Below are 19,170 nucleotides of genomic sequence, written 5' to 3' on the forward strand. Positions count from 1 at the left end.
GGTGGTGGTGGCGCACACCCTTGATCCCAGCACTCAGAAGGAAGAGGCAGGTGGATCTCTGAGTCCAGCTTAGTCTATAGAGTGAGTTCCAGGACAGCCAGGGCTACACAGAGACACCCTATCTCAAAAGCAAAATACAAAAAGCCAAAAAAAAAAAGAAAAAGAAGAAAAGGAGGGGAAGAAGAAGAGAAGGAAAGAAGGAAGGAAGGAAGGAAGGAAGGAAGGAAGGAAGGAAGGAAGGAAGGAAGGAAGGAAGAAGGAAAGGAGAGGAAGGAGAAGAAAGAAAGAAGTTAGTTCTTAGGACATGAGGCCTTAAGAAGACTATGAGGTAAATGTACCTCACTCTCCAGTGTACCACAGCTGATGCTATTGGGATTCATTTATCATTGATCTAATTTCTCCCAAACCTCCAGTGATAGAAAATCATGCAGATCTGAGTTCAAATTGCTAGTACACACTTAACTTCAGATCCTGGGAGAGTGAGGTAGGAGGATTACCTCAAGTTTAAGTCCAGCCTGGGCTACAGGATTGCAGATACACTGTATATGTGTATATGTATACATACATACATACATACATACATACATACATACGGATAAAAAGAAAGGAAAGAAGGAAGTGAGGAGGAAAGGATGAGGTTAGCCATCATTGTCCTCATCGTCATCATTCCACAGTGTTTCTGAAGGCTAAAAGAACTAAGTTTGTTAGGGTCTTACGTACAGGAGCTATTCAAGTGGGAAGCAGGAGACCAAAAAGCCAACAAACAGTTCTCTCCAGGCTACCCAGAAGCTACACTGCAGATAAAGGAGAGCTATGAGCTGGTTAGATGAAATATGCAGGCACAGCAGTAGTTGCCAAGGTTTTTGTCTAAGAAGTTGAGCAAGTAGAATATTCATTAAGAGGCTTTGAGAGGCCAATATCATTTCTTCTCAAGCTGTCTCCAGAATGGGATTAGTTTGGAAAAGCAGACATGGAGAGGTGGATTTCATGTTGCCCAGGCAGATTGACATAACACAGAGAAGTTCAAGGTCTAGTCCAGCTGATGGGTTATTTACTCTACAGCAGTGTCATCCAAACAGCAGTAGCAAAATCAATGAACCTAGAAATCAGTTTAGTGGGTCACCATGGGCATTTCCTTCAATTCACAAAAATAGAATTTACAATATCCAAGCAAATTACAGGTGATGACAATGAATAGTTTTCCAAAAACTTCTGTTAGAGCTAAATATATTATTCTACATCCTTGTCTGTGAAATAAACAATGTTCCTACTATGGGTCAAAGTTTGAGAAGCTCAACTCTAGACAGAAGCTAACCACTGTCCATAGCACCCCTCCAAAAAAAGAAACACCACAATTTCCCACAAGAGGAAAGGAGGCTACCTCAGTGACTCACTCTTGCCCTGGAACTGCTAAGCAAGCATTATAAAAACTGTTGAAGTTTTGGATTTTAGAGCTCACAGACGTTGGTTAACAAGCTAGGGTGTGTTATTAAAGTGACCAAGAGTGGAGGAATGAGTACCCTCCGGTGCGTCCCTGCTCTAGTCATTATGGTGATTTCACATACAAACTGACTTTCAGTACATGCACATTAATCAATCCAGAAGACACGTTTATTCTCAGCTGTTAGACTGTCTCGGTTACCTCTAATAGTGAGTAATGAGATGATGTATCCAGATATTACACAACTCAGAACTCTAGCCATCATCTCATCCCCCACGGTAAAGCAAAGCACTTAAAGACTTTAGGGGTGTGTGTGTGTGTGTGTGTGTGTGTGTGTGTGTGTGTGTGTGTGTGTGTGTGTGTGTGCACATGCGCATGCTGCGTTCTCACCTGACGGGCAGAATAGCTTCCAGGTGATCCTGGATAGCGTTCTATCAGCAGTGGCCTCAAGTCATTTTGCCACATTTCAGAAATACTGGTGCCTTCTGCAACTTGCCGAAGAGATGAAGAATTCAGATGTGTTGGTTGATGGCGGTTCTGCAATTGAACAAAATGATTTAGCTCTAATTGCATGTGATAAGACACCATGTAACATCTGTGATTAGTAGCTCTAAATCCTCAAAATACAAGGAATAAGGTTTGTGTCATAGGAGTTTAAGGACTCAACTGTAAAATTGGACCCTTGAATCTTCTAGATTTTGGCAAATTGATTTAAAAGCAAAATTGACAGTATGCTTTCACTGTGAGAATATTTCACACACAACCTGTGTAATTTAAAATTTTTTTCTGGATCAATGCATTGTAAAACTAAGGTTTAAAAATAACAATTATGGGTTTGTGAAATGGCTCAATAGATAAGCACTTGCCAACAGGCCTGGAGACCGGAGTTCTATCTCTGGGACTCACATGCTGGAAGAAAAGAACTGACTCCAGCAAGTTGACCTCTGACCTACACATACCATATACACACCATGGTACACACACATACACACACACACACATGCACACGCACACACATACACATATACACCATGGTATACATACACCCACACATACACATAAATAATCGCCATTAAAAAAAATTTTAAGAACAACTATATGAACATTTAGGAGTCAGAAGCATGAAGATCACAAGTTCAAGGTCAGCCTGGGCTATACAGAAGAACCCTATGTTAAAACACCAACACTACAAAAACTAATAACTATGAGACTATTATCTGAAGAAAAGTTAGTACTTAGAAGCTGCAGACAGCAATGAAGTGCACTTTGCTGGTATTGCTGTTCTACGAAAGGAGTGCATTATGGGTATTTCAGAACTGCCTGTCAGAGAGGTTGCAGGTGAGACTCCCAGCTGCCATCTATACAGACTCCATGACATCAGCCAGTTCTCTTAACGTATCGCTCCCCAGAAAACACTAGTAAAGAGGTTTGTGTTAGAGCTACACTATCCAGTGTGGGAGGCCACTGGCCATACAAGACTATTTAGTCTTCAAATACAGCTAGTTAATTAAGATGTGCTTTAAGTGTAACAGACATACCAGGTTGGTGGGGTTGGGTTTTTTGATTTTGGTAGTGGTGGTGTTTTGTTTTGTTTTGTTGTTGGTGGTGGTGGTGGTGGTGTTTTGTTTTCCTTTGTTTTTATTTTTGGTTTTGTGACAGTGTCTCACTATGTATCCTTGGCTGATCTGGAACTTATGTAGACCTGGCTGGCCTTCAACTCTGGGATTAAAGGAGTGTACCACCACACCTGGCAAGCATGCCAACTTTTAAGATATTTTGATTTTAAAAAAGAAATTATGTCATTCATACTTTTCTGGTTATATACTGAAACAATCTTTAATATACAATAAGTGAAATGACTGTTAAAATTAATTTCATTGGTCCTGCGGCGGGTGCCCGAGCCTCAGGTGAGTCTGGGTGCTGCTCTGCCCCCCCCAACTTCCCCCATCAACCCCTGCTCACTTCTGCCTGAACCCCCCCACAAGAGAGAACCTGCCCAGACCGGAAGGCCCACCCTGAGTCCGGACACACCCCACCCTTGTCCACCCCCCACCCTCTGCCATCCCGCTGCTACCAGAGGCTGAGCCCTCCGCCAGCCACCTGAGAGAGAGAGAGACCCCACCTGCACTCACTGGAAGATGGGATGAGAAGAAGACAGAGTAAGAACAAACTCAACAACAGAAAAACCAATACGACAACACCAGAATCTAGGGACTCCACACCAGCAAGATCTGAAAAGCCCAATACAGAGCATGAAGAAGAGATGGACCTCAAAAATTATCTTAGGAAGATGATAGAGTCCTTTAAAGAGGAAACAAGAAAATCCCTTTAAGAAATAGAAGAAAAAAAAGCAAAAAATTATATGAGATGGAGGAAAAGACAAACCAAAAAAAAAAAAAAAACAAGAAGTAAACAAATCTCTTAAAGAAAGCCAAGAAAAAACAACCAAACAAGTGAAGAAAGCACTCAAAACAGTTCAAGGCATGAAAGCTGAAATTGAAACAATAAAAAAAAAAAAAACACAGAATGAGGCAATGCTGGAAATAGGAAGGCTGGATAAAAGATCAGGAACTAAAGATGTGAGTATAGCCAATAGAATTCAAGAGATGTAAGAGAGAATCTCAGTTGTTGAAGACTCTCTAGGGGATATACAGTCATCGACCAAAGAAAATTTCAAGTCCAACAAATCCTTAACACAAAATATCCAGGAAATATGGGACACCGTGAAAAGGCCAAACCTAAGAATAATAGGTTCAATACAGCTCAAAGGTACAGAAAACATATTCAACAAAATCATAGAAGAAAACTTCCCCAACCTACAGAAGGATATGCCTATGAAAGTACAAGAAGCTTACAGAACACCAAACAGACTGGACCACAAAAAGAAATCCCCTTGACACATAATAATCAAAACACCAAACCTTCAAAATAAAGAGAAAATATTAAGAGCAGCAAAGGAAAAGGGCCAAGTAACATATAAAGGCAGACCTATCAGAATCACACTTGACTTCTCAATGGAAACTTTAAAGGCCAGAAGGTCCTGGATAGATATCCTACAAACACTAAGGGAGCACGGATGCCAACCCAGACTACTGTACCCAGCAAAACATTCAATCACTATAGATGGAGAAAACAAGATATTCCATGACAACACCAGACTTAAACAATACATATCCACAAATCCAGCACTACAGAAAGTTCTAGAAGGAAAATGCCAACCCAACAAAGATAAGTACACTCACAAAAACATAGGCAATATATGTGGTGAGTGAACAGCGTTAAGTCAGGAATAAAACTATATGTAATTGTAGAAATAGGAAACAGATATATGTAATATAAAATAGGAAGACGTCAGCCAGCAGCTGACGAAAAAAGATAAATCGGGTTATTTAACCCTTAAAGCAGAAATGTGCACAAAATATATATAAGACGAAAATGTCAGCCAGCAGCTGACAAGAAAGGTAAGGCGGGTTATTTAACCCTTAAAGTAAGAGAAGGTGCACAAAGAAGATGTGAGACTGAAATGTCAGTCAGGTGATAAAGTAGTAAAATGTAATGTGTTAAACTCCGGAGTGAAAAATGCAGGTCATTGTAAACATGAAACAGGAATATTAGCTAGATGGTAAAGAGAAGTAAGTTAGCCTTGAAAGTAAAAATGTATATAGTTACAGAAATCAGGCAGGTAATTGTTAGTCAGATGAATGTATATTTATTTACTTGAATATAGTTTAATAGCCAGGAGAGCTAAAACAAAGTGAAAGCAAGTACAAGAGATTTTAGAGTTTAAAAATTTTAAAAGGATCCTTCCCACTTGCAAAAGCCACCGCCATGATGCAGCATTGCGCAGGGGCTTGGAAAGACATAGGCATACACGCAGGCCCTCAGGAGATATCTAGGAATGTAATGGAGAACAGAAAACTCTGCGCCTACTTAGGGGCAGCTAGATGGTAAAGAATATACAGGACAAATGATTGGGATCAGAAGGGAGAGAGAGTTAATAAGTATCAAGATGGAGTGAGCCTTCACCTCCTTCATTTTAAACTGGAAATACAGAAAGGCAAATACTCAATGGTAAATTTCAGCAAGAGCTAAGAGAATTGGAAATTTTAGCGAAATTGCTTACAGGAGATAAGAAATTTACAGGTTTCCTCGGATCAGAGAGAGGCTCAAGGGAACATAGCAGGATACATGTGCCAATACCATTCAAACAGCTCCAGGAACTAAAGATGGCTTGTGTCCAGTATGGACCAGCAGCAATTTTTATCCAGAGGCTGATAGGGAATATTGCTGTAGAAACCTCACCCCTAGGAAATTGAAAGTGGGTAACCAAGGTCTGCTGGTCAGGAGGAGGGTATTTGTTATAGAGAGCAGGCAGGGACCTAGGGAGTTAGTTCAAAATTGTTTCTAGGCCTGTATGGACATTATACTAAAAAGTTAGAGACACAGGTATTGGAATTTTGATGGTGAAACAGCTAACTTATGAGAATGCTGGTACTGCATGCCAGACCACGCTAAGGCCTCACAGGAAGAGAACTGATGTAGGCAAGTTCATTAAGATTTTTTTCAGATATGGACCTACCTTACACTTAGGGATTAGCAATGGTGGCTGCCTTACAGGAACTTCAGTTAGTAATATGTTATTCCTACAGAGAAAGCAAGGTATAGGGAGGAAGAAATGCACAGAGCCTTCTAGAGGTTGCTTTGGACATGATCAGGAAGGACACCAGGTCAGACAGGGTCCCAACAAAGGAGAGAATAGGGGATCAGGCTTGTGCCCAAATTACAGCCACAGAGTTGCAGAGTCTGGGAGGTAGAATATGTTTAAAGTTCATTACACACTTGGATGAAAATGGCCTTATGTAGCCCTATACAACAGACAAATATGTTTCCTAAACAAAGTTATTATTGAAGCCTTAACATTCCTTAGTACCTCAGGGTCTAAGTCCTCATATTAGACCTTAAACCGCACTTGAAGAAGAAAGCTGAAGGTAAAAGACAAAACAATTGAAATGTGAAGTGGGAACCAAAGAAAATGGGGGAAAGGAAAATGTCCATAGTTGTTCCTTAACCACCCAAGAGAAACCTCTCTCTCCAGCTGCCTTGCCAGCCCCATAGTGCGCTGCTGGCTCCCATTCATCATGCTTTGCCATCTAGCATCCAGGACCCACCATCCAGGACCTACCATCAAGTACTTTTAGGTTCTGTCTCTTAGGGTCCTGGCATCCCAGCAATGCAATATGCCCTTCAGACTGCTTCCCTTCTTCACCTTCAAAACTCCTGTCTTCTTCAGACTTAAGCCTGGAGGACATTTCTCAGCTGTTGTGTTCAATGTCTATATTTCATATAAGTCACAAGCTCTGGGAGGGCTAAGACTGTCTACTAGTTATCTGTCTCTCTCTAGAGTCACCAGGGTGTGGTTTATTGAATATCCAGTAGTTACTGGGTAATTTTGAGCAGTGGATAAATATACTAAGCATTTTTCTAAAACTATCTTGGCTATAAATGTGTTTCCATAGTAGAAAAGCAAATTCATATGTCTGTCTTCATAAATACTAACGCACAAGCAGATAAAAAAGCCAGAATAGACATGTGGCTGCCTTTTACAAGGGGACAAGACATGTCCTGATTCCAGGTCTACCTGTTAAAAGTGGATAAGACATAACCTAGTTCCATGTTTGTGAGCTTTATTTTAGTTTCTGCTGATGTTTCTGACAGCTAGCATCTCATTGGCTCAGGGTAGCCACAGTGACAAATAAGAACTCCCATGTCAAAATCTGTTTCAGGGGCCAGCAAGATGCCTCAGTGGTTAAACATGTTTGCTGCCTAGCCTGATGACCTGAGTCTAATCCCCAGGTTATATATTGTAGGAGAGAATCAATTCTAGCAAGTTGTCCTTTGACACACACACACACACATACACACACTGCAGAAATAAATGAATAGACATTCTTACTTACACACCTATTTTATCAGTGGCTCTTTTTCTATTCATTATCCATTGCTCCACCCCAGAGCCAACCTAGTCACTGTGTCCAGAGATCTTCATTGCATGTCCACAGAGAAAAGAAAGCAAAATTATGCTGAAATACTTGCTTTATAGAAGCTTGAAAAAAAATCACAAAAGACAAAAAAAACAAGATTAACTATTCCTTGAGCATCTATCTCTGTATTGGTTCCTTTTCACATTGCTGTGGCATGATACCAAACAAAAACAGTCTAAGAAATGAAGGGTAGTGTTTACTCAGCTTGAAGGCCCTTGATGCAAAGAAAATGTGACACCTGGTGCATGAGACAGCAGGTCACATTGCATCCACAGCCAGGAAGCAGAGGGAGGTGAATGTTGTTACTTAGTTTGTTTTTATCTTTTCATCCAGTCTAGGACTCTAGGTGTAGAATGGTACAAATCACATTTAGGATGAGTCTTCCCATGGCAGCTAACTCAACCTAGGAACTCCCCCACAGACAGACTCAGAGCTTTGTCTCCCAGGTGGTCCTACATTCTGTCAAATTGATGATCTGTGTTTAAGCATCACATCCTGGAACTGCAAAAGATACTGTGTAAGAAGCTAGATGACAAATAACTCCTAATAGCTGACAGTGAGTTGGACAGACAGACCCATGGATGCTCCTGAATGCTCACTCACTATTCAACCTCCTGAACTAAACCACAAAAATGGCTGATTTCATAAGTGTGTTTCAATAAAGAGATCCTTCCCCTGCTTTCTGGCACCAGATACATCTGCAACATCACAGAAATAACAAACTTCCTAGCTCTTGAAGAGCACTGAAAGCAAAACAACTATGGTCAATTACGCAAGACCCTGGGTTCACAAAAGCTGCCCCCCCCCAAGGAAAAGCATGTAACTTATACATGCTTAAACAGCACACCTTCAACGAAAGCAGTGGTTCTCAACCTTTGGGGGTTGAATGACCCTTTCACAGAGGCCACCCAAGACCACTGGAAAACACCGATATTTACATTATGATTCATAACAGTAGCAAAAATTACAGCTATGAAATAGCAACAAAATTAATTTTATGGTTGGGGGTCACCACAACATGATGAACTGTATTAAAGGGTCACAGCATTAGGAAGGTTGAGAACCACTGCACTAAAGTAACCTTCCTCTGAGAACTCATCATCTACAAAAACTTGTTTTGAAACAAGAATGTGTAAGAAGGTGAAAGTGGAAAGAAAGGTAGGCTCAGAGGACAGCAGCTGGACCCAGCACAACATTGAAACTGGGTGTGGAGGTACACACCTGTGACCCCAGCACTTCAGTGCCAGAGACAGGAAAATCACTACAAATTTGAAGCCAGCCCGATCAACACAGTGAGTTTCTATGACAGGGCTGCACAGTGATTGTCTACCCCCAAACAAACGTAAATGGCATTAAGCCCAATGGCAAACGTAAACCCCAAGCTTATTCTAGGTTTATTTCAATTGAAAGGTAGTTTCTTCAGCAGTTTCTATTGGTGCCAACATTCTCAGAGGGAACAAGGCTCTGTTACAGCCCTGGCCTTGTCTTTTCATCCAGGCAGAAAGGACAATCCTGTCTGTTCTAGGTGACAAGAATCTTTCAGCTAAAACAAACCTGTGAACCAGATACCCTGAAACATCTCCCTCTAATCAGACGGTCCCAGGCCAGAGGGTTTTGTTACATAATTTGGAGAAGTGGCCTAGCTTGCAGACAATAGAAGTTCCAAAACACTGAATGTAAGGGAGAGCATTGCAGAAATACAGCCAATTCAAGCTTCTTTTATGAGCATTCCAGACAGTCCTCAGATTAAACTTTAGCTACCTGTAAGTTCCACTGGGCCAGCACTTAGAAAACATGTGTGGGAGCCACAGACAGCACAAATGCCGCAGGGAAAGGTGTTGGAAACTGATGAGATGCTACCTTTTTGTCCAGTGGGAGCAGCTTTGCTCCTTAGAATCAGAACAGAGAAGCAAACACAACAACTGAAGGGACCAATCCCAACTTGTCACCCAGCAGTTATGTCTAAGAGAAGTTTGCTAATGTGTAAAATGGACATCCTGCTTCTTACCCACCAGACATTGAAGACTCCAAGATGACAGTTGTTTTTCTCATCTACTAACACCCACGTCCTCACTGACCTCTCTGTCCCTGCCTTGAAGTCTTCTGCTTCCAGAAAAGTCACACAGGTGGAGAAGTGGATAGGTATGAACTGAGTGCCATGGAGAAGGGGAAATCCCAAGGATTTTTGCATAAGGTGTGGTCCAAAAGCAGATACATGTGAACTGTTGCAGAGAGCAGTTTATAGTTTTCAAGAGTCTAGTCTGGGTACTTCAAAGTCTTTATCTCTACCTCTAACATGACCTGAAATTTCCTGTCTCAACTTTGTAACAATAAAGGACGGTTCTTCCAGTTAAAATACATGGCATCTCAGCTTTGTTGATAGAGATTTACAAGCAAAGAAATAAATCATCCACGGGTGATGGTTTTGCAATCTTTGAGTTAAGCTTTCAGGGAATTGTATCAGCTTACATTCAGATTCACATGCTATCGCTTTCATACTAAACTGTACGTACAATACCAACTCTGCAGCAAAATAATTGTGTATGGTTATTTTAAATAATTAAAATGTATTGAGTCTTTAGGGTAAGACAACCACTGTGCTGTTATGCAAGTTCAATTAATCCTTATAATAACCTGAAATGGAACCATTGTTACTCACCCCTGTAAATGTATATTTTGTATTTTTGAAGCTTTCTAGACTGAGTCCATGCTACATGCACAGCTAGCTTCAGGTGAAACTGCCCATTTAGCTCATTGAACCTAACACTCCTTTTAAAACATATGAAGCTTTTCAACAGCCAGCAGCTCCCATCTAAAGGAGAAGTGATTTGATGGGATTATTTTTTTTAACAACTAAACCAAAAGAATGGGTCTGTAGCCACAAACTGGGGGTGGGGTAGGGGTGGGATTCAGGAACATTCCTTCTAGATATGCATCAACCTTCAGCATCACAATGACTTTAAAACTGGAGGAGGGAAGTGAAGGAACTAGAATCTAGGGGTGGGGGAAGAAAAGATGCCCCAAATATACTTCCTGATTGGGAATGCCACTTTGGGTCTGCTTGGCCCAGAGAGATAGGGTTAGGGTTAAGGCTAGGATTACAAAAGTTCTTTTTCTGTCCTACACACACACACACACACACACACACACACACACACACACACACACACTCCTGGGTTTGTTCCTTGGTCAGTCAATACTTGTCTACTTTTTAAAAAGAGAGTGTGTGAAAAGGAACAGGGAAGAACAGAGTTTAAGCCAAATTCTAGTGCCTCTATTCACTAGTTTAATAATCCTGTTTCCTGGTCTTTAAATGGAGATAAACTCACTCTTCCACAGGGTACAGTGAAATTCAAGTGAGATGGTTTTATACATCTGACAACTGTCCCCACATGTCAATACCTTTAATATACATACATATGCGGGCCCAGCTAAGAGTGTAATCATTTATAATGTTTCTATGAGAGGTTTCTAGGGTTTGAATCATTGAATCATGGTTCTAAACACAGCCATAAACGAGGGTTGCTCTGCTTTTGGCCATTAGATGCTACTAAGAGACACACCTTTATTTCCAAACAAAGGCAATGGATTTCAAAACTGATGCTTTCATTATGGCACTTCTCCTGCTGGCAGACCGGTGTGCCAAGAGTGCACCGCATCTGATTAAAACAGTCCAGCGTCATAAAAGGCAGGAAGGCAAGCACTTTAGTAAGGACTCATCCATCTCCTAGGCTACAAAGTGGAGCTGGCTGTCCAGCAGACTTCATGAAAAGAAGCAGGAGCTAGCAACTGAGAAACGTCATGGCTGACTGTCACTTGTGCCTTTGAGAGTGTTTGCTTTCCCAGTGAAACCATCCCTAGAGGCTTCTCAAAATAAAGGAAATAGAAATTCACATTTCAAAAGACATTTCTTGAAAGTTAAATTCTCATTAATTTAAAACATTTTAAGAATCACAGACTTTTCTTTCTCCCACCTAGAAACACCTGTGTACTATACCTGCCCACAGACAGGCCCTGGGTGTGGCTCGGCTCTTTCTAACCCTATGGCCCCACCCATTTAGAACTGCCTTAAAGACAAGTTTGACCTGATGCCATATTCTGGGTTTAAGATCCCCTTCCCGATGCTTGGCCTCCCAGGGACCCCAAACAGTGAAGAAGAGGATCTTGATCAACTGCTTGCACAGCACTTTGGAGCCTCTGTGGGAAATTGTTCTACTCATCCTGGAGTGACTGGAGTTGACTTTCCTCCCCCACGCTAGCCAGTCCCCCACCCCAACCCTGTTAAACGGGGTCTGTTGAGAGCCTTGAAGGGAAGGTGGCTAAGGCAGAACTCCTCTGGAGTGGGCATTCATACACATGCACATGAGACTAACTGGGAATGAACGTTTCAGACGTTCCAAAACACTGGAAGCTTTTAAGACAGTCATTTAGTAATTCTGTCGAAAGTTTATAGCCCTAGACTGCTGCTGTTCTTAGTTTCTTTAAAGGCATCCATCCCATTTTACTCCCAAACCATCAACATTGGCACAGCCTTTAGCAATTTCGTGATTTCAAAACCGTTGAGCAAGAAAAGGAAGTAATTGTGGCTCTGTTTTCTTCGCACAGAGCTACTTGGCAAATCATTTTTATTCTGACTCCCTTAAGTGAGATTTCCACAACTCAATTCATTTATCTGAAAACACCCTGTGCCTCTTTTAAATTTGAGTATCTAACTATACTTTGGCGCTGAGTCCACAAGGGAACTCGATCCCCACGGAGCATCCTTGAATGCCGTAGCTGGGAATTCGTGGACACATCTCTAGACTAGTCTAGGCACCCAGGAGCTCCCGGAGCGCGGGGATCGCTAGCCTCCAGGGTAGCGAGCGGGCGGTGGTGCCCCCATGCCAGTTCTTCCACAGCCAGCGAGACACTCTTCCTGCGTCTATCAGCTCCCCCATCAGAGCGCGGCCAAAGGGAGGAGGGTGACATCACCCAGCCCCCAGGCGCCTCCAGCGCAGCCCCGAGACCACCCCTGAAGCTCAGGCTTGGGAAAGAGAGGCCTGGATCCAAGGTCCTGGGTGGGGACTGGATGCCTGGGCAGGGGGACAGCTTTCCTGACCCGCCTCCGGCTAGTCCAGGAGGAGGTGGTCAGGTCCCGGGTCTTGTCGCCCTCCAAGAGCCACTGAAGTACAGCACGCTGCAGAGGCCCCTCACCTTCTCCTGCGTCCAGGAAGTGGTGCCAGGGCTCCCACTCCCGGCTATCAGGGACAGGACGGTTGCCAGCAGCAGCAGGTGGAGGGTGCCCACGAAGCGCTGGCCGTCACCGCCTGCCATCTCTGCAAGAGTGTGTGGACGCAGATTCCCCGGGCCGCCGGCAGTCACGAGCCCAGGAACGAGCGTCTGTCGCCTTCCCCCTTCTCCACCCTTGGGTTGACTGTGCCCGCCTCCCCATCGCCTCCGGTGGCCTCCCGCCGCGCTGCACCAGCAGAAGCCAGCAGCCCTCCTCCCCCAGACGCCAGCAAGCCAGGGGACTGGGATGCCCTGAGTGACACGTGCGAGCTTCCGAATCCAAGAAACAAAGAGAGCCACTTCCTTATCTTGGAGAGGACGAAAGGAAGGAAGGAAGAGCATGGGAAATCCTTTTCTGTGATTCTCCAGAGCCATAAGGAGTAATGAAAAGGATTTAACAGGCCCTGGGGGCTGTAAGTGATTTGGGGCACATCTTCATGGATGAGAGAGACTCAGATACAGCATTTGTGCAATGCTCTGTGCCAGGCACTGTCCCAGGTTCCTTCTAGGTGCTTCCATCTAATCTGCTCACCCCATTTGACACTTGTGGAAATTGAGACCTCCCTGGAGAAAGCCTGGAGTGGAAGCCCCTAGGAAAACTGTCTCCTCTAGAAGCTACCATTTCCATCTTGCCTGTCTTTTCTTGCAAATAATTATCGTTCCTTTAAGAGACAGACCACCGTTTCCCCTAATTGACAAGTAATAACTGAAATATACGCGACTGAAAATATTATAGTGACTCCAAAGGTAATTATTACTAATGAGTCTCCAAAAGAAAAAGCTTAAGTCAAATTTTAGGCAGCCCTCTACTTCCACGGGTTCTACATCGGGTTTCACAAATAGAAAATAATGGGGTTTTGGTTTAGGGGTGTTGTTTTGCTTTTGTTTTTCGAGACAAGATTTCTCTGTGTAAGAGCCCTGACTGTTCTGGAAGTCACTCCGTAGACCGACTGCCTCTGTAGACCGACTGAGTCTTGAGATTAAAGGCATGTGCCATCATGGCACAACAAATAATAGGGGTTTGTATCTGCGCTGTATGTGAACCCCCCATATTTCTTAAAGAATATAATACTTTTTTGAATGGTATTAACTATAAAAAGCAAGCTATGGATGATTTAAAGTCTATGGACAGGTGTCAGTTTTATGTGCACTTTATCCCATTTTTAGACAAAGGATTGCACATCTGTGGATTATTATTTAAAGAGAGTAATACTAGAAGCAATCTCCTGCTTACACTGGGGGGATGATGTTTTTTCTACTTCCTAAGTAATTATTATCCAGATAATCCTGCCTAAAAAATAAAAACAAACAAACAAAAAATCTGCCTGGCTATGGTTTCAGTGTAAAGTACATGTGTTCAGTACCCAACACAGCAAACAGCAGAAGGGGGAACCACCAGGGCTGGCAGGGTAGTTTGGTGGGAGAGTACTTTGAACCCTGGCTTCAATTCTCAGCACTTCAGAAAAGAAATATGGGGGTGGGGTGGGTATATCTTGTCTGTAAGTTTCTAGCCTAAAGTGTGAGGGTGGTTTCTTCTTCCACAGTGAGGTTAAGAGCTCCTTCTGTCTCAAGCTGGCTCCCAGCTACACCCACAGAGCTCCTAGAAAAAAACAAAACAAAGATATGAGGAAGTATTTCCTAGGGATCAAAGTTGATGGTAATGAAATCTGTCAGAAGCGTGCGCGCACGCACACACAGAGGCACACACATATGCACACTGACATAAGCATACACACACACACACACACACACATCTTCCTTGGCTGCAGAGTGTTTTTAAGAAGAGGGAGAGCTAGGAACACACTGTCCTGCCACCATCTGGAGCTGCAAGGGAAAACATATAATGGAGGTATCTCTTTGCTAGTCTACAAGATTACTATATTCCCTATATTACATACAGTCTGGGGTTTGAGTAGCAGTTTAAATATTCAGGCCTAACTAATGGTAGGTGGTTTCCTTGGGACATCCAAGGACAGTTCTTATAATCAGATCACTTTAGAAGCTTCTTTTGGCTCAGTATTCAAAACAAACCACTATCAACAGCTCCTAATATACTTCCTCTCTGAAACTAAGCCATCCTGAAATAGTGGGTTTCCTGAATGGTTAAAGAATAAAGAACCCATCTTGATTGCTTTATTGTCTTTTCATGTTTTCATAATATGTCTCCTTTGGGAGAGAGAAGGTAGAAATGCCAATCCTATATGAAAGAATTTGTGAACCACAATTACATGCTAAGTAAAAGCCATTCGAAATAAAACTGTGGAATTACTTAAACTAAAATGTTAACACATCACTTGACAATGGTTCCTTCTCTCTAGGGTTCTCCGATTTGGGTTATATTTTTCAGTAAAGTGCTCTTGCAGTTTGGCATCCACAGGAAGCAGAGTCTGAAGCAGTTTAGAAAGTAGGATGTGTTTAGGCAGTGCTCTTGGGACAAACCCTTGAGGGAGGAACAAGGAGAGGGCAGAGAGAGAAGTCGACATCCAAGTGGGACCCTGGCACCGTCAGGGAGTCATGGAGCTGAAATAGCAGTCATGGTTGTTCTACAATGGGCCAAAGTGGTCGGGGTTTTATCCCCCCACTTCCATGGAGGGAATTCTGCAAAGGGCTCTGCTGCCAAGAAAGCTGCAGCCAAGAACCCTCCCAACAGCGGGAGCAGCCCTTCTCTGAAGGGAGATAAGCAGTACATGTCTATACAGCCAAATATACACAAGTGCATTGGAAGCAAATGTTGAAACTTGTACCTGCTTTAGATATCCCATGTAGTGGCTGATTTTGATCAACTGTGAGTTTTTAGGCATTGAAAAACTTTTCTTACAAAAAACTTCCCACAAACTGACAAATCCCTACCTTCCTTGTTCACATAACTTAACAGATCATGTGTGGACCACAAAGATTTCTATTGTTCCTTTCTTGGGTCTTTATATTATTTTAGTCATATGTTAGGTAACCCACAGTGGATTGTTTTTTCACTAAGCAATGATTTTAAAGAGAGTGTTAAAAATGAGTGTATCTAAGTCTCTACACTTTCTGGTTTTCTTCTTTTCTTTGTGTAGATACATATAGTCATCTGGTACAGTTTTCTTTGTGCTTGAAATATATCTTTACTATTTCTTGTGTTTTAAGTATGGCATAGTCTCTCTATCTCTGTATGCTGAAAAGGTCTTTTTTGCCATCATTAATTTTTAGTTACTTTCTCTGAGTATAATGTCTATGTTGACATATTTTTCAGTGCTTTAAATATGTCATCTTGATAATTTTACTTCTGAGAAGTCTGTTATCACCCTTACCTTTTTGCCTCTGTATATAATGTTTTTAAAAAACATCATTCTGCTTTTTTTATTTTCTCTTTTTATGTTGCTGCTGCTGCTACTGGTGGTGAGTTTTGTTTTGTTTTGTTTGTATTATTGTTGTGACAGGGTCTTTCTATGTAGATCTGGTTGTCCTGGGACCCTGGAACTCTCTGTAAATCAGGTTGTCCTTGAACTCCTAGAAATCCCTCTGTGTCAGCCTCCTGAGCTCTCAGAATTAAAAGACTGATGTCCACCACTGTGCTCAGCTTGTAATACTCTCTTTTTAAAACAGATATTTTTAAATTTATGCATATGATGTCTGTGTGTCTGCTTGTATGTGTATACAGGAGCACGCAGGAGCCCAAGGAAGGGTGCTAGATCCCACTGGAGTGGGAGTTATGGGTGTCGCCCTTTGTGGGTACTGGGAACCTAAACTCCAGAGCCCTCAAAGAGCAGCAAGCACTCTTAACCACAGAGACATCTCTCCAGCCCATGATCTTCTTTTACTCACGAGTTTTATATTTAATTATGTAATTCAATAGTAGAATTTTCCTTATGTTCGTATGCTTCAGATATACTGGGTTTCTTTGTTCATGGGGTTTTAAGTTTTCATAAAGTTTGGAATTTTTTTAGCTATAGCCTATTCAAATATGTCCATTCTCTCACTGTTCCTGTACACATTATATACACTCTTTTGGAATCTCTAGTTTCACATGTAGTTATTTATTTAAAGTTTTCCAGATGAGTTATTAGGTACTATTTGCTACTTGGTTTTTGTTTTTGTTATTGTCTCTCACTTTTATTTTATTTCTCTTCAAGTTTACCACTCATTTCTTTTGCAGTATTTAATCTTCTCCTAGTCTCATTGATGTTTTTTTTTTAATCTAAGACATTCCTTTACATGATTGGTTCAGATCCTCTTTATACCATCATATCTTTCCTTGTATGTTCATGTATTTCCTTCTGCCTTCTTAGACCCATGGAACCTAGTTATAAGAACTGTTTATCCTTGCCTACCCACTTATCATTAGTATCTTTTTCTATTGGCAGTTTTTATCCTTATTATGGATTGAAAATGCCTATTCCTTTGCATACCTAGTAATTTTAATACATAATAGATACAGTAAAATTTAAATTTTTAATGCTGGGAATTGATCTTGTACTTTTTTAAGTTGTCTTCATCCTTGTCCTAGATAGAGCACAGTTATTAACATTTCAATCCTTTGGAGAACTACTTTTAACTTTTTGTTTGTTTGTTTAACTTTAGCTAGTCAATGGTAGCACAAGCACCAATCCAGGGCCAATTTGATCCATCACTGGGACAATGCTCTCTTCATCATTTTAACTCATCCTTTATCTTCGAATGTTTTCCCACTGAGTAGCAGACACATGAAATATTCCCAACTCTATCTGTATCTCAGAGCTTGTTCTTCCTGCTCCATTTTCTTTCTTTCTTTCTTTTTTTTAATATATTTTTTAAAAGATTTATTTATTTATCATGTATACAGTGTTTGCCAGAAGAGGGCACCAGATCACATCACAGATGGTTGTGAGCCACCATGTGGTTGCTGGGAATTGAACTCAGAACCTCTGGAAGAACAGTCAGTCAACCCCTGAACCATCTCTCCAGCCCCTTCATAGTGCCTTCTCCTTTGAGTGCTGTCTTTGTATGTGTGTTCTTGGTCAGCACTCAGATGAAAAATCTTTGCTGACTTCCATGAAGCTCTCTCTCTTCTCCCAAACTTTCTTCTGCAAATCTAACACCTTCCCATGTGCTCACCTCTGTCTTTCCATTTTCTGGAGATCATTTGGCTGTGTTTAGAATCCTCCAACTGCACTGTCTCCTGGAAAGTTTCAGTACAGTCATCTAGGGAAAGCATCCAGCTCATTTCACTTCATTCCGTTTTTTCCATCACTTCCCTATGCTTGTCTTCTAGTATTTAAGCATCATTTCAGGACAGATTTTTTTTTTTCAAAATGAGATAATAAATCTAGTCATATCCTGCCTGGAAGCATCAGTGTGCTCCCTTTTTATATTCTGCATGACAAAGGGGAAGTATAAATAAAGTATTTCTGTTTCACCTGAAGGGCAATTGTTACCTCAGGGGGAAGCATTTTATGCCATTGTTTGAGATGCACTGTGAACTATTTGCTTTTTTTTTTTATGAAATACCACTTTCTAATTGTGGTATTAGAACAATAGCTGATAAATTAGGAGTATTCACACTTGGGTATTTGGCAGGCATTTGTTTTAAAATGAATAAACAGCACCTCTACCGTCAGAACAACTGATGGTATTTGTTGCCAGTGATAGCATTGGACCTTTCAAGCAAAAATGTGTTTGGAGAGCTTTTTCTTTTGTTTTTGTCACCATAACCTCAGTAGTTTTCTTTTGCATAGCAATTTTTCCCTGATGAAATCAGTGTTTTTCAAAGTGTAGTTATAATATGAAATGTTCAATATTTGGAATGTTTACATAATTGAGAGAATCAATATTCAACAGATTCCAAATCAACATGTTATAAAATCACAAAGAAAAGATACATTCAAAAACAATGAGACCAGGAGGTTTTATCTTTAATGAAATAAAGAAGTTTACCCATTTGGTTTGAGATTCTAAATGGCAAGTGACTTTTAGGCCACATTTGTCATATTTCAGTTAAATAATGAAGATTTTCAATAGTTAACTGAAAATTGTATTGAAATTCTTCCTTCTTCTTACGATACATGTGTGTGGAGCCAAGTTTTCTTTATATACTCCAACCGATTAACAGCTTGAGTGTAAATACCAGAATCCAGCTGACTTCTTTTTTTTCCTCCATTTTTTTTGTTTAAATTAGAAACAAGATTGTTTTACATGTCAATCCCAGTTTCCCCACCCTCCCCTTCTTCCCCGACTCCCCCCCAACTAACACCCTACCTATCCCATCCCCTTTCTGCTCCCCAGGGAGGGTGAGGCTTTCCATAGGGGGTCTTCAGAATCTTCCAGCTGACTTCTAAGAAGATAGACATTTAAGATTTTTTTCTAAAACATATTCAACAATGCCAGTGCTCTTACAAAAATCTTTTTGTTTTGGGAAATGTAGAGTGTTTTTCATAAAAATATGCTATTTAATGTGAAATGCTT

At 41.4% G+C, this 19,170-nt stretch overlaps 1 protein-coding gene across 1 annotated transcript in view; it reads right to left on the minus strand.

Annotated features, from left to right (window-relative positions):
- Qpct (glutaminyl-peptide cyclotransferase) overlaps positions 1-12,795 on the minus strand; it is a 28,583-nt gene extending 15,788 nt beyond the window's left edge. Inside the window, exons 1-2 of the mRNA XM_027426042.2 lie at positions 12,676-12,795; positions 1,832-1,978 (exon numbers count right to left, since the gene is read on the minus strand). Coding sequence (XP_027281843.1) covers positions 1,832-1,978; positions 12,676-12,795 — 267 coding nt within the window. The remainder of the gene's footprint in view (positions 1-1,831; positions 1,979-12,675) is intronic.
- Positions 12,796-19,170: the final 6,375 nt, after the last annotated feature.

The sequence above is a fragment of the Cricetulus griseus genome, chromosome 7 (genome assembly GCF_003668045.3).
Source record: "Cricetulus griseus strain 17A/GY chromosome 7, alternate assembly CriGri-PICRH-1.0, whole genome shotgun sequence".
NCBI classification, from domain to species: domain Eukaryota; kingdom Metazoa; phylum Chordata; class Mammalia; order Rodentia; family Cricetidae; genus Cricetulus; species Cricetulus griseus.